General features: G+C 40.5%; 1 protein-coding gene across 1 annotated transcript in view; it reads left to right on the forward strand.

Annotated features, from left to right (window-relative positions):
- Nucleotides 1-17,045, forward strand: part of LOC124135336 (DNA repair-scaffolding protein-like) — a 39,382-nt gene that overhangs the window by 12,622 nt on the left and 9,715 nt on the right. Inside the window, exons 5-14 of the mRNA XM_048399011.1 lie at nt 5,748-5,953; nt 7,892-7,980; nt 9,722-9,944; nt 11,203-11,360; nt 12,101-12,168; nt 12,744-12,937; nt 13,667-13,813; nt 15,012-15,111; nt 15,529-15,666; nt 16,496-16,555. Coding sequence (XP_048254968.1) covers nt 5,748-5,953; nt 7,892-7,980; nt 9,722-9,944; nt 11,203-11,360; nt 12,101-12,168; nt 12,744-12,937; nt 13,667-13,813; nt 15,012-15,111; nt 15,529-15,666; nt 16,496-16,555 — 1,383 coding nt within the window. The remainder of the gene's footprint in view (nt 1-5,747; nt 5,954-7,891; nt 7,981-9,721; nt 9,945-11,202; nt 11,361-12,100; nt 12,169-12,743; nt 12,938-13,666; nt 13,814-15,011; nt 15,112-15,528; nt 15,667-16,495; nt 16,556-17,045) is intronic.

Here is a 17,045-nt window from a genome sequence, read left to right on the forward strand (position 1 = left end):
CTGATTGCTATTTCCGGCTTAGTTTACGAGAAAATACACACAATAATCTTAATGTCTGCATATAAAACAATGCCTTTGAGAGCAGGAAATACATTTTAAATGGTAAAATCATCATGTCTAGTGATGTTGTATATCAAATTTCATACTTTTATTGACCCAAGTTTGTTATGCCTGTTCATTCACCTGAAGTCGTTGAAGGGATACGATAACGCTCATCAATTATTTGGACCCCGAAAGTAGCGTTGTTTGTTTTTTAAAATGTCCGGACAGAAAAATTTAAATGTCCGGTAAGCAATATTTTAAATCGGACATTTGAGATTCCCAATCGGACATGTCCGGCGCATATGTCCGGCACATATGACCGGTCATATCATCTCTAAGCAACTACTGAGCTATCATTGCTACGCCGATGATACGCAACAGATGAAGACTTTCATGCCATCTGAAACTGAAACAGAGCTTAAACAATTTGAAGATTGCACCAGAGCCATCAAGTCGTGGAAGATTGAAAACAAACTAGAATTAAACAGCAAGAAGACAGAGGCTTAATTGATTGGTACCAGAACTAAGCTTGAGAAAATGGGAGTGAACAACATTAGAAGTGGTCGACATCTACTCACAAAAGAAGCTGCACACACTTTGACTAGATCTTTAGGTGTATCATGTCTCATGTCTCATGAGTAACATCACAAATGATCAACTCCATAGGCTCCAACGTGTACAAAATACAGCAGCACGTATCGTCACAAAGACATCAAAATGGACTCCAGTAACACCTGCTCTGATGTCGCAGCCAGAATTGAATTCAAAATTCTAACCCTGGCCTACAAATGCTACATGGAAACACCCCCATTATATCTCACTGAACTACTGCCTAAATACAAGCCTCCCAGATCTCTCCGTTCTCAGAATAACCACCTGTTACAAGTCCTGGAAACCCGTCTCAAAACCTTTGGTCAGAGATCTTTCCAGTTCTGCGCTTCCTCGCTGTGCAAAAAACTACCATCTGATCTTAAGCTGTCGCCATCACTTTCATTCTTTAAGGCTCATCGGAAAACACACCTTTCAGACAACACTATCAACTCTACTCACCTTTCATTAGCTAATAATTATCATCATTTGCTAAAACTAAGTAGTGCCATGAGCATTAACTTGGTGAATGGAATCTGGCGCAGTATAAATGTCCTTATTATTATTGTCACTTATCACTTATGTTCATGCAAATGCAACAGGGTACAAAATACTCTGGCTATTTAGGAAACCCCTGTAATTGTATTAACTGTACATAAATAAATATCATGATATGACACATTTATAATTCATTTTGTGTACGACATTGGCCTTGCAAACAAGAGTTAGTAATCAGGATCTTCAATTACTATCTCTTGTCAGACTTTCATTTTTGTTGAAGCCTCAGTGGCTGAGTGGGTTAGATCGCTGACTTTGTGTGCTGGTGATTAGGTGCCTCACTCTGGCAGTGTGGGTTCGAATTCCAGACAGGACTCAACCCAAAAAAGTATGAGAATCTGTACTCTGCTCAGAAAGTGTTTGTTATATCTCAAGTTTAAATCGTTATTGTTGCCAGTTATGTTTACTTTTAGGAAGCCAAGTGGCAAGCAGTAGATAAATGGTTGCTACTTAGAGGGCTGGTGTGTCATAGCCTGTTTATCAAGTGTGTGTCAAACATCTTGTGTTGTCTATTGTAAACATCTCAGAAACTACTAAACAAATAAAGCTAAAACTTCACGATCTTGTTTCCACCAATTTGTTTATGAGGTTTGAATGCAATGCATGGAACCAATATGAAACCTGAAACTTCTTAATTATGTCCATTACTCAGCCATGTGTAGATAGTATTGGGACCTGTGAAGATCCAGGGTAGAAAAGGTCTTCAGCAACCCATGCTTGCCGTAAAAGGAAACTATGCTTGTTGTTAGAGGCGACTAACGGGATTGGGTGGTCAGACTTGCTGACTTGGTTGATGCATTTCATTGAATCAAAATTGCATGGATCGATGCCCATGATGTCAATCACAGGATTGTCTGGTCCAGAGTCGATTATTCATACACTGCCGTCATATAGCTGGAGTATTGCTGAGTGCAGTGTTAAACAACAAACAAACAAGATATTAGTGGGGTCTAATACATTTGGTCCATTTTTCCCATTTTGACCATTTTTTAACGTTTGCATTTTGACCATTCTCTTAAATTCTCTCAAAATGCGTTTCTCTGTACTGTACATACTATTTTCAGAATACAATGGATGTTAAATCTGACTTTCAACATGGCCACCGCATCAGCCATATTACAAAATGTATTTAATGCCATTGCTGTGCCATTTCTATTTCAAAATGTTATTAGATTTGTTAATTGTTTAGTTGGTTGTGGCATTCAAAATATTGACCTTGATTTTGACCATGTCCTTAAATGTTTGCTAAATTTCTCTCAAAATGCATACTGTAAATCGTGAAATGAATTACTCTCCAAAAGAATGCGACCACTGACCTCTAGCCAAAAATGTGACTCAATATGAATGCGACATGCCCCCTCCCTCTCAAGAATCTGTGGATCCTTATGTAAAGAAAATGTCTTCAGTCAGGTTTACAGGAGAATCCTCACCTTAATCCAACCTGACCTTAATCCAATCACACACCAAATAGAACCGCTTATTAGCGCTGAGTAGAGTACTTCCGCTAAAACAATACATAGTGTTTTCCTAAAAACAACATATACTTTTGTGTTTAATCTGAGAAGAACTCTTGTCTTGGCCCCAGCACTGACAATTCACAGGATGTAATTAGTGCTTGAATGACATTGTTTATATATTTGTTACAAGTGCTGCTCAATAAACAGTGATGTGGAATACATAGTTGTTTGTCTTTAGCTTATGTCTAAGTTGGTATTTCTGCTAACCAAAATGTTTTATTGTTGATATAAATGCGATGTTTATTAATATAAGCAAAGTCCACTCGCATTTTTCGCATTTAATTCACGCTTGCGTTAATTTCACGATTTACAGTATTTGGCTCTGTAAATACTTCTCGCCTGAAATAGCAAGACTGAGGGGACTGAACTTTGGCAGTATTTTTCTCCCTATGATCATGATGATGACATTATTTCTTGTTCAAGCTATTAATTTTACTGTTCGTTATCCGGTTTCAATGTTTCTTTAGAAAATATTTGAATATCAATGCCGACTTTTGTTACATGGCTGTCTTTGTTGACAATTTCAAACTGTTGACTACATGTCAAGGTGAGCTACAGTGCTGTGACACTATTGTATGTGTATTCTTTCTCTTCAACTCTGCAGTTATAAGAAAGAAGTGAATTAGGCTTTTGTCATGTCTAGTCAAACGTAATCAAGTGTTAATCATGATCAGAAAATGATAAAGTAAACTCTTAACTAAAGTAAACTTACAAAGATGTTCAGAAAGGATATACCTTGCACATGGAGAATGTGTTACAGGGAGAATTTAAAAGGTTGGATGTGTGACAGGATGAATGTTTGACAGGTTGAATGACTGACAGGTTAAATGGGTGACAGGTTCAATGGCTGACAGGTTAAATGTTTGACATGATGAATGTTTGACAGGTTGAATGTTTAACAGGTTGAATGGGTGACAGGTTGAATGTGGACAAGGAGAATGTTGGATTTTTGACGGGTTGGATGTGTGACAGAATGTTGACAGGATGAATGTTTGACGGGTGGAATGTGTGACAGGTTGGATGTGTGACAGGGAGAATGTTGGTCAGGGAAATTGTTTGATAGGGAGATTGTTTGTCAGGGAGAATGTTTGATAGGGAGAATGTTTGATAGGGAGATTGTTTGATAGGGAGATTGTTTGTCAGGGAGAATGTTTGATAGGGAGAATGTTTGATAGGGTGGATGGGTGACAATGAGAATACTTGACAAGTAGCTTGTGGCTACTTGAATAATAAACGTAAAATAAGCAGTATTATTATCAGCTGCCTTTGTCTAATTCAATAAGTAATTTCAAACTTGAGGCTTCAAGAGGTGGTCTTACCTCAACATAATAAAATGTCATCGCTGCACTTGTTAGAGCATCCTATGGAGATGTAGAGGATGAGGTTACTATGGTTACAGTGATAATAGCATCTTCCTGACAAAAACTAGACTGAAATTGCAGAGTTTTGGTTGGACTAATGAGTCTGTGCATAGTCCAGTCAAAATCGCGCAACGAACTAGACATACGGTTCATAAAAAACGTGGCTTTCACGGTGCAGATTTTGGTCGTCTGAAGGGTTTACAAAGCATGTGTACCATATACCGGGCGTCTAAGGACTCTTTGCAAATCTTACATGTTTTTAATCAAGGTGCTCAAGTGATTTGATGCACTTCGCGGGGTAAGACCCGTTTATTTTTACAATATAGATCTCGATTATCGATCAGATCGTCTTGACTGGGTGCCGCCATTTTGTTTGAAGAAAATGCAAGTGATATGAGAGATAGAATCTGATTGGTCAATAGGAAGAACATAAAAAGGACATAGCTTGTAATAGCCACTAGTGGCGCAACGATTGAGCCTGGAAATTCAATACTAGTTCAGCAAGGGTATAACTGGACTTCTACAGTCAGTTAATGCCTTTGCCTTGTGGAGATGTGATAACAGTCCAATAGAGTGTGTAAGGAAGTCTCACATGGCTACAATCAGAAAGTGTTCCGGTAGCTTGGCATCAAATTTGTGTGAAACAGGATGGAACATGGGATGTTGAGTACAGAATAGCTTCCTCCATAACTAATGAAAATTAATGCAACTTAGGGTTGTCCCTGAAGTCTTGTAGTCCCTCCCATCTGTTTCAGGTCCTCCCAGCTGTTGCAGGCAATCCCAGCTGTAGTGTACTGTTGCAGGCACTCCCAGCTGTTGTGTACTGTTGCAGGGACTCCCAGCTGTTGTGTACTGTTGCAGGCTCTCCCAGCTGTAGTGTACTGTTGCAGGCACTCCCAGCTGTTGTGTACTGTTGCAGGCACTCCCAGCTGTTGTGTACTGTTGCAGGGACTCCCAGCTGTTGTGTACTGTTGCAGGCTCTCCCAGCTGTAGTGTACTGTTGCAGGCACTCCCAGCTGTTGTGTACTGTTGCAGGCACTCCCAGCTGTTGTGTACTGTTGCAGGCACTCCCAGCTGTTGTGTACTGTTGCAGGCACTCCCAGCTGTTGTGTACTGTTGCAGGCACCCCTAGCTGTAGTGTACTGTTGCAGGCACTCCCAGCTGTAGTGTACTGCTGCTGGCAATCCCAGCTGTTGTGTACTGTTGCAGGCACACCCAGCTGTAGTGTACTGTTGCAGGCACTCCCAGCTGTTGTGTACTGTTGCAGGTACTCCACAACAACTCAGCTGTTGTGTACTGTTGCAGGCACTCCATGACAACTCATCTGTTGTGTAATTTAGCAGGCACTATTGTGTACTGTTGCAGGTACTCCACCAAAACTCATCTGGTGTGTAATGTTAAAGGCACCCCACGACAACCCATCTGTTGTGTAATGTAGCAGGCACTATTGTGTACTATTGCAGGCACTCCACCAAAACCCATCTGTTGTGTTATGTTGCTGGCACTATTGTGTACTGTTACAGGCACTCTATGACAACTCATCTGTTGTGTAATGTTTCAGGCACTTTTGTGTAATGTTGCAGGCACTCCACGACAACTCATCTGCTGTGTAATGTTGCAGGCACTATTGCGTAATGTTGCAGGCACTCCACCACAACTCATCTATTGTGTCATGTTACAGGCACTCCCCGACTCTCCAGCGATCCTGACATACCAGTCCAGCCAGGCCTCCAGCTCCACCTCCCCCACCACCACCTCGGGGCTGAAGGCCAGTGACTGGGTGAAGGCCATGGACTGGCAGACTCCGGTCAAGGCCAGCAGCAGCCAGGAGGATGAGGAACACCAGCCAGACCCAGACTCTGCCAAGAAGAAGAAAAAATATCACAAGTATGTAGATTAGACAAATGCTTCTCACTGGCTCAGTGTCAGACCATCTGTTAGGTGATTAAATTTACTTTTCTTGGTTTACATATCCGCCGAAATGAAACATAACAAATTACAAAAAAAAGTAAAATGACTTTTCTGATATATTTTTTAATACCGCCGGAGACAATAATGGTGTCTGATACCGCCGACTATAATAGTAAAAACAAAATGTTTGCATGAAATATGACTCAAATTAGTTTGTGTTGAAAAGAGGATTCATTGTGAAATACGAAATACATAGTAAAGTGTTTACCGCAAAGTTTGAAGTGATGCAGACTGATAAGTGTTATAACCCCTCGATGTGACATATCCGGTTGCGTGAGTCATGTATCTCATAAGTCCAGTTGAGGGGCATAACTTGTGACCACAGTGAAATGCCTGGCGACATCATAGTAAATGTTTTTTAAGACAATTGTATTATATTTATTTTGTTTCAACTGGCAAAATTGTATTATAAAAATGAAATTCTGTAAATTAACTGCAAAAGATTATTCGCCTTAATGACACTGGGTAGCGTGAAGCCAATGACAGCAGTTTTTCATGATGAAAAGCATGTCTTTATTTTTATCATGTTTATCATTACTTGTGTATTGAAAGGGAGTAATTGACACCTTAGTATCACCTTTTTTATTAAAGGAAGGAGTCTTTTGTAAAGAAAACAAATTTTGATGATTACCAAACTGGGATCATAGACATTTTATAACAACATTCCATATTTCTGAAACTCGAACCATCTCCTTTAACCATGGTAATGATTTACTTGAGGCAGGAATAGGCAACTCATCTGGAAAGTCTGTGATTGTTTTGACCATTTGAGATTTGAACTTTGCACTGTAAGAATATGGCTTTATTGTGTATTTAGTGATGAATTACTGTATTTAGTGAAAAATAACTGGGATGAATAACACTTATGATTAATACCCATAAGGTTAGAAATAACCAAGTTCATAAATATTGTATGTGCACTGGCGCAAACATCACTTCTTGCGCAATAGTGTATTGTTTCCGTCATCTGGACGTCATTGTTGACGTCATTCGAATCTTATTGTGACGTAAGGTCAGAATGATGTCACACTAGAAATGACGTCATAGCTGAAGATTGTTGACGCCATTCGACAAATTGTAGTTTTCTGGGAAAGCAGTGGTAATCAGTGCATTTTTCTAAAGGGGAGCTGAAAAGAATTAAGACATAATGGGTAATAAAGAAATGATTACCCTCGCATGTGTGTCACACTGACTCTACAAAACTTGTGCAAGAATGCGTGTATCACCCTCACTCTCACTCTAGAAATACAAGAATTCTGACACTCGTTTCTTAAAATCAGTATGACAAACATTCTGTATAATAATCTCTATACACTCCTTTCACTTGCTTTATCAGTGTCCATTTTTTACTTATATTGATAATATTTATTAGAAAGTCTTACTTTTGATTTAATATGATAAGGTTATAATATGAACTTGTGAAATGAAAACATATCGGTATTCAAATTGGTTTAGAGTTGAGTTCCTGTATTATTCCTTATTTTGGTTTAAAAATGTCAGGGGCGGTCGGGTAGCCTAGTGGTTAAAGCGTTCGCTCGTCATGCCGAAGACCCAGGTTCGATTCCCGACATGGGTACAATGTGTGAAGCCCATTTCTAGTGTCCCCCGCCGTGATATTGCTGGAATATTGCTAAAAGCGGCGTAAAACCTTACTCACTCCACTTAAAATGTCAGCCATGATATATGATGAGATACACATGTTTGTTTTTTGTCAAGAGAGCCAAATATACTATATATATTCATGTACTTTTACACAAATCTTTTAATATTGACATAGGAAACTTTCAACTTCTTGTAAAATATGTTTAAACTTTGAAGCCTGATGTAACAACATGTTTATCTCCCCTTGGCTAGAGGTGGCCTGGCAGAGCAGCTGGCACGGGTCCAGGCGAGGGAGAGGTCAGCAGTCAGGATGTGGGAACATCAACATGCTGACCACACAGGTGAGGGCAACACTATTCATGCTTTCAGTATCACAAACTCAACTTCTTTTTTAACAACTTTCTTTTAGCAAGACAGTTTGCTTTGGTTTGATATTCAATGGGAATGAAATTGCTTGTACAGTCATCAATTTGAAAATGATGGTTATGGGGTTCTTACCTGATCATAACTCTGTTAAAGTTAAAGATTAGATTAATATACTAAAGCAGCAAAGCTCAAGGGCCCAATGAGACCTCTTATGTTTTGACAGTGGATAGAGCGTTTGCCAGGAGAGAGGAAATGTCAGGGATTCAATCTCCGGGTGCATCATGCGAAAAGATGTTAAGAAATGGTACTTGTTGTTGCCCTTCCTGGTGCTCGGCATTAAGGGGCTAAAACAAGGACTGGTCACTCGGCGTCAGTATGCTGTGTCTTAGTGAGGTATTCATGTTAAACTGCGGCATGGTATCTCAGTGGGCTAGCACTATAAAACAGGCATTAGTCCGGACTGGTACACGCTGTCTCACACACACACGCACGCACGCAATATGAGTGCAATAATCTTGAATACAACGTTAAACCCTATTTCACCTCACCTATGTTTTAACACTTATGTTATTTTGTTTTGATTATTTTATTAACATAGCAAGAATGAAACTATAGTAGCACCTGATGTTTGATCCTGATCCTGGCTCTTCAGTATTTTTTCTGCTGTGTGCCCATGCTACTCACTCACTCACTCACTCACTCACTCACTCACTCACTCACTCACTCACTCACTCACTCACTCACTCACTCACTCACTCACTCACTCACTCACTCACTCACTCACTCACTCACTCACTCACTCACTCACTCACTCACTCACTCACTCACTCACTCACTCACTCACTCACTCACTCACTCACTCACTCACTCACTCACTCACTCACTCACTCACTCACTCACTCACTCACTCACTCACTCACTCACTCACTCACTCACTCACTCACTCACTCACTCACTCACTCACTCACTCACTCACTCACTCACTCACTCACTCACTCACTCACTCACTCACTCACTCACTCACTCACTCACTCACTCACTCACTCACTCACTCACTCACTCACTCACTCACTCACTCACTCACTCACTCACTCACTCACTCACTCACTCACTCACTCACTCACTCACTCACTCACTCACTCACTCACTCACTCAGTGCAGCTGAAATAGTTTTCCAGATGACTTTGCATCTTGGTTAGAATATTCAAGTTGTCAAGCAAAGTCGCCTTCACAGAAATTAAAGAAGTTGTGTCTACTTTCTCATCCGTCAACTTCTAAGTAATGTCTATCAAACTCTACTCATGTTAATCTCTCTGATATATGCAATTGTTGTTACTGTTTGTCATCCACCTACCATATATTTTCTGTACCATGCTCATTATTCAGCCTTGCTTGACAACGGTATAAGGATCTATACCGAAACGTTGCCTTTACACTAAGTTGTTGTCCATAAATTATCTCTACTTTGTCACTGCATGGAAAAGGTTTCTGCACCTGACAAGTTAGTGTAACATATTTGTCGATGATGTTCATCACAACTTCAGTGAAGTAACTATTTTCCACAGGCACTTGAAGTTTTTCAGATTTGAGAGGCTAATGAATTGTATCTGTCCTTGGCCTCTGGAACACCAGCTTGTCAAAAGAATTGTTGTTTGTCATTGTTATTGCTGCATGTAAAAATATCGAAACAAACCAAACCTGTTTACTGGTTTCCAGATCCATCCAAAGCTCTCCTGGTGCGGGTTTTGAGCTTTGAAGTTCTCTTCTCCCTGCAACTTGCTCGTTGTGAAGTGGCTGATATTGTTGATGAGGGAGGTGAAAGTAGCAGCCCAGATGGTAATGACAATAGATGGAAGAGCCAGTTGATCCTGTTCTCCAAGCAGATGATGGATAAGCTGCAGATAGATGCTGGGTCAATGGTCACAATACACCCTCCATGGTATTTTGACTTCCTTAACCCCTTAATAATTGTAAAAGGGACAGTAAAAGGTTCAAAAGGAGTACAACCTTGTAGCAAAAAAAAGTACAAGAATCTGTACTTTACTAAGTAAAATGTTATCCCAAATATAACATTTGTTACATTTGACCACTTTCTAAATGGCATTGCATGGTCTTAGCTTTTGGCCATGGGAGATGTGCCAATTTACACTTGTCAGAGGGGTACACTAAGTATGGGATCTGGACTACCAGTTATAAGACTATAGGGGCGGTCGGGTAGCCTAGTGGTTAAAGCGTTCGCTCGTCAAGCCGAAGACCCGGGTTCGATCCCCGACATGAGTACAATGTGTGAAGCCCATTTCTGGTGTCCCCCGCCGTGATATTGCTGGAATGTTGCTAAAAGCAGCATAAAACCATACTCACTCACTCACTCACTATAAGACTAATTTTGTGGAAGCCTCGGTGGCTGAGTGGGTTAGATCGCTGACTTTGTGTGCTGGCGATTAAGTGCCTCACTCTGCCAGTGTGGGTTTGATTCCCAGATGGGACACACCCCCACCCCCCAAAAGTACTAGAATCTGTACTTTACTAAGAAAGCCTTATCCCAAATATAACATTTGTTACATTTGACCACTTTCTAAAGTGGGATTGTGTGTTCATGACCTTGTAGCACTTTCTGTACTCATGATGTATGAACACTGAGGATCGGATGATCACAATGTGTAGCCGACTGATTGTGTGTCACGAACAGGGTGGATCATTGTTGGGAAACTGCTGAACTTTGCTACATTCTCTCACTAACTATAGTGTATGACATTAATCTGGACTTGTGCAAGCAGCCATATACACTCAAAAACATGACACACACACACATGGATGCATATCGCTCTATGAGTGCAGTAATCTTGAATGGCGTTAATCCCCATTTCACCTCACCTCACCTTTTGATGACAGATTTGATTCCACTATTTAAAATGTCCATATAGCTTCACAATGCTGCAGATGTACAGTGTAGTGCTGGGAGAAATTGGAATTTGATAAGAAAAAACCCATTTAAAATCTTTATCAGAATACAGAGGCAGATTCAATATTTTGAAAAAGGGGGGTGCACACAATGCCCAAGTATCCGAGTATCTGTTAACTTGTGAATTGTCTGATAAAAAAAGTTGTGGGGTGACCCCCTCCCTGGATCTGCAGTGAGACTAAATCTTGCTACACCCAGACAACAAATCTGTAATGTTTTGTATCTCTGTTTCCAGGCAACAACTACAGTTAGCCAGTCAGAACCAGACAGTCCTTCTGTGCACTCATTACACAAGAGTTGTCTCCCCTGCTGGTCAACAAAAATGGCAGGGAAAGCCCTCAAATCTGATTAAAACAGATGTGATAGCTACATGGGATTGCCCATGCACCAATGGTTTGTTTTATTTTTTATTAATCCTTTCTCCAAGAGTTGATTAGCTGTAAATGGGGATGCATTAAAGTTTAATTTCCTACATATTAGGTCAAGGTCACAGTGAAGGTCATATTGATTTCTCAGCGGGAGAATAAATGCATCATACCTTGCTACAAAGCCAAAAAAAAGCCCCACGCATTTCCGTGTCAATGAAAGTCAGGTGACTGAGAACAGGTTAACCTAAATTCAAATCAATTTTGAAATTGTTATTATTCTTTCACAATAGCAGATTTAAACATGTTGGCAAGATAAATTCATGGTAGCAGGATCATGAGAGGTACATAGGTTTTTTGTGGTTTAAACTGCACTGTACTTTTACAGTGATGCTAGATGTTTCGGGAAAGGTACTAGGTACTTCTCAAAACTGTTAATGTGGCAAATGCCAACTTCAAGATTAAGGTACAAAATTCTGTAATAATGTCAAAGTTGAGTCCAAGATTTCGAGATAGCACCATGTATTTATGTCTCGAATTCGAGATAATGCCCAATGTTCAATGCTGTTGAAAGCGACACATTGTTCATGCTTAATCACCCACGTTCGAACTGATTATTTTCCATGATTTCCCCACACTATATCATCAGAGATTTCAAAGTGTCTTGATCACAATATGACAAGCTTGATGTAAATGTTGTACTGTTCAAAGCTTTGTCAATTCCATCTCACTCACTGATCATGCCTGACAAGTGTGTGTGGTCTCCAGATGCCAGTGTGTCTCCTGCTAGTTGCCCTGTGAAGCAGTTCCCATACCTGCCTTCATCACTACAGGCCGTGAGTATTTTACCATTGTTAGCAATTTCAACTGCAGTAAGTGCCTTTGGCAAGAACCACATGGATGGGTCCAGGGCCCACTTGCACAAAGCAATCTTGGCGCAAAGACTATCGTAAGCCTATGTTAAAGTATGGGGACTAAGATCATCTTAGCGCTAAGATCGCTTTGTGCAAGTGGGCCCAGGGGTTAGTGTAGGTTAACCAAAAGGCTACCCATGGAGATATAGAGGATGATGGTTGAACTTCTTCAGTCTGACTTTGAAAAAACTCTATAATAGGATTAAGGTTTCAGATCAAGTGTGCCACGTGTTCACATCCGCAAACCCCATGTTCACGCCTTCATCCCCCAATATGTATTAATGAGAGACCCCTGGACTCAAATCTAGATGGACCCAGATAAATCCCACAGCCATGTTCCACCAAGTGATCGTAAGGCTATGAATGTCAGAAATCTGTGTTTAGTAAGGATATAGATTGTTATGACAGCTTTGTGGAACAAGGCCCTGGACCTCATGTGATACATTCAACTGTTTCTCCAACAGGACCTGTGTAATTGTAACTGTTCTGTTTGTCAGACTGATGTGAGCGGCACACAGAACACAGGTCATCCTGTTAGCCAGCCTGGTTTCCTCCAGACGGTGACGAGGTCCCGGTTGCCGGTTGTCCCGGTGTGTGACTCTCTGTTAGAGAGCATTCAGAGGACGGGGCCTGGCCACAGCCTCACCTTCCGTGCTGTCATACAGAGGGTGTTTTTCACATCAACAGCCAGGTAAGATATCAAAGGGCAGCCTGGCCAGTCTTTCTGTCTGCACTGTCAAAGGGAGTCTTGCCCCTGTGTTGTCCCAGAATCTGATGATCATGGGTTCAAATGCCAAAATAAGCAATCTCATTAAAATCAGATCTTATTTAGCTACTGCTAAACGAAGATCTGAGGACATTCCATTAGGGGTCATGTCAGAACGACCTTTCATCCGACCAATCAGAGCGTCGCTTACCAGATCATGAAAGTGACAGTCGGAATGTGATTTTCAATCTTGCAACCTTGAAAACTTTAACACGGGGTATTCCGAACGATAGTTACGGGTTTAACGACTGAATCCATACAATCTAGACCATCTTATAGGCATTCCAGAATGTTCTTTTGTTCAGGTTTCAAATTTTGAATCGAGAATTTGTCAAAATATGTTTCGAAGCGTAGCCGCCAATTTCAAATTAGTGCCGTAAAGCATGAGAAAGCTGCCTTCTGATTGGCTAATGTCGGCTTCTTGTCAATCCTTCAAAAGGTCGGTCAAAGTTTGCACAAGGTCGGTCTGACGTGACCCGTAGTGGGATGTCCTCAGATCTTTGTTTAGCGGCAGCTAGAACTCAGATCTGGTTTTAATGAGATTGCAAAATAAGCTGATTAGGATTCTTTATTTGGTAGCACCATACCTGTGCTTGCTGGTTCCACAAGACCTGTCTGATGTCTAAGACCTGCTGACTTTGGGCATTGTTGCAGATGTTCCTTGTTAGTGGAGGACAGTCATGGCACAATGGCCGTCGTACAGATGGGAGACAACTCTGGTCAGGATGAGGTGACTCAAGCCGAGGGTCATGCATGTAGTTTCACAGGGCTCAGGGTTCTTACCAGATCCAACAAAGAGAGGTGACACTTTTGTGCATTATTTTGCTTGATATCATATGGTAATGTATTTGGTGAAAGAAGCCTCTACATGCTTATAAAGTTGAAAAAAGGAGCACTTATTAAGACTGTACGCTGTTGAGTTAAAATTGTTCCCAGAGATTGAGAGATAGTGAACAAACATAGTTCAAACGTTGATGAAGTAAAACATTTCAATAATGCTAATGAGGCAGTTATATTCCCCTTTTACGCTACTGTTTTCTGTGAATTGTCTGTCATATGGCTGAGAGATTACAGACTGTCAAGTCAATTTTCGGTCCTATTATAGGGGCTCTTATTAAAGGTTACTGACAGTTTGGTCTACAAGTTTGTTGGGGGTACTGATTGGAGCAGGGCGCTTAATATGGCAAATACAGTAAGGTAGTTCAGGGGAGACTATTCAAATTTACTCTTGGGTGAGATTCTCCATCTTGTCTACATATACATCATTAAATTTGAAGTGTTTTTTAATAGACGTGTATAAAATTCACTTAGAAGACCCAAACATAGTCCCCCTTTTATATGAATGAAACTTAGGAAAAGGATAGATAGGATTGACTTTTGATTAAAATACTTATGCACAGAAGAAGCATCAAAGTGGAACCTTTCATGTTTTGTTTTTTTGCTTGCCTTAATGTATGTAGATCATTTTATGACAAACATGTTTGTTTGGTTTAGACTGAAATGAAAGAATGAATATTTGGTTTTGTTCAGTATCTCAATCATTTTTCCGACTCGAAGGGAGTTAACTTACTATAAAATCCAGTTTCCATACAGTTTGATGCACTTTGCGATGGAAGACCCATTTTATCACGATAAAGATCTTGATTATCGATCAGATTGTCATGACTGGTTGCTGCCATTTTTATTGAAGTGATGAGAGGTGAAATCTAATTGGTCAGTAGGATGGACATAGAAGAGACACAACTCGTAAGTGTCACTGGTGGCTCTATCATTCTATGATCAAGCCACAAAATTCAAGCCTAGTTTGGCAAGGGTGGAAACTTGACTTTAACAGACAGTTAACTACCTTGCCTCGGAAAGATGCATCTCAGTTCATTCATAACCAATTTATTTTCAGTACACTTTTAAGATTCAGGTTTCCTTTAAGAAGTATAATTCTGTGAAATATCTTATCCTGAATCAGAATTCAGCTGTCTAGGTATGAGTGGACTTGTTGCAGGAATGCGGCACTGTTCAGTGTGCTGGAAGGTGCGTGGTCAGGTCACAGGACCACTGTCTCTAGCCAGGAAAGTCATGAGGAAGAACAGACAAGCAGCACTGTGAGTGTTTACTGCATGTGTCTCCCACTACTTCCTGGATAAAGATCAGGGCCAGACTGAAGGAAGCAATGAACTAGCAAAACCAAATGATGATGTATGATGACTAAGGTGAAGCATTTTTTTCAGTTCATTTGCGTTTTGACAACTTCAATACAATTAAATGTGACAAAGAAAAATCGGAGAAGTTGTTTATTCCTTGAGTTTTTATTTGAGATATTCTTGCAACTGAGGGAGCACAGGCAGCCCAGGTGTCTCTTGTTCCACAATTCGATGGGCACGCGAGACCTGCATCACTTTGGATGTTCCTCCCACATTAAGCTGATACAACGTGATGTAACTAGAACACTGTTGAAACCCAAATCACTCACTCACGCCAATGTGACATATTCTTGTAACTCCTGTGACATTATACCCCAGACGAGACACGTGACTAGCCCTGGGTTCTGCTACATCCTGTCCCTGTCCGAGGAATCCCCGCTCTCCATCACTGTGTCCCCACAGCTGGCACCCAGCTACACAGAACCACACTACCACACACTGGCTGGAGCGTGTCAGGTCAGGGAACTCAGGCTTGCTTGTACAAGATATTTCATGTATTGAACAATTTGACCAGTCACCGTTGGCACTTCACAAGCTATATGTATTTCGATTGCAAAAACGTTATGTTGACATATAAAAGTCAAATTGCCACATATAGGACTTTAAACAAGTCAAAGTATGGCATTTATGATATATCTATCTAATCTCTGCTATTTCAAGGCGTCAATAGCGGTAATCTGACCGCTGTAAATAACAGCGAGTTGTGCAATCTACCAAAACACTTCACATAGGATTTTGCCAAAATTAATGTGAACAATATTGAATATAATTAATAAAATATATTACAAACACAAGTCCAGATATACAATGAAGACGATTTTATAACCAGATAGTATAATAATGGGATTAAATTGCGTACTTCAGTTCAGATTTGTTGGTATTTCCGGTGTATGCTCGTGGTGATCAGCTGATAATGTTTATTGAGATGAGGAAAAACATTGTGTCTGTTTAAAACTTGAGTTTTTAAAAAATATAAGCCATGCTTTACCCCATGCTATAACCAAGTTAGTGCTATATAGAAGGGTGCAATAGCGAGGGAACACTGTATTAGGATAATACATCTTCACTTGTGGGATATTTACTCTGACTTTTACTAGACTGAGACTTTGAAGTAGCGACTTAAGTCACAGACTGAGCATCTGTCATAATACTGAGAAAACTCTAGTGAACGGCTGATGATAAATTTTTCAATAAACAATAAATAAAACCAAATTATATTCTGCAATGAATGCATGTGTAATAATTGTCAAAATAAACTCTCCCCACTTTATGCTGTTTCCTGTAGATGGCCATGGACAAGAGAGTGTCATTCGTTGCCAGAGTAATTCACAGGAGACAGTTACAGGTGAGCCAAATCACTCTGCTTTGGTAACTGAGGGGGCACAGGTGCCCAGTCATCTAAGGCACCGCAATTCTTTGTGCAGAGTTGTGTCCCTTGGATATGCCCGACGTCTATGATTGTGTGCCTCGATTATGTTCCTAGGTTTATCAATACCATTACTGTGCTCGTAGCTTTCACCAAAGTGGCAAACGTCTAAAACCTGTTTCACTTTGTGCTTTCCTCCAGCGTTAAGTTGACACACTGTGATATAACTAGAATACTGTTCAAAGCGGCATTAAAAACCCAACTCACTCACTGCTTTTGAAAAAGGTAGCACAGCCATCCAAGTTTGTGACCTAAAGTACCATTTTGTAACCTGTAGTTATTGCTTGGTTGCCAGTCGGCTCCCATTAATACAATTAGCTTGGCGACAAAAATAGTAGAACTTCACTTGCCTGTATCAACATCATGACTTCACTGTTAAGGGGTGTAATGTAACCCCTTACAGCGACAC

The sequence above is a fragment of the Haliotis rufescens genome, unplaced genomic scaffold (genome assembly GCF_023055435.1).
Source record: "Haliotis rufescens isolate VD_foot unplaced genomic scaffold, xgHalRufe1.0.p SCAF_19, whole genome shotgun sequence".
Classification (NCBI taxonomy): Eukaryota; Metazoa; Mollusca; class Gastropoda; order Lepetellida; family Haliotidae; genus Haliotis; species Haliotis rufescens.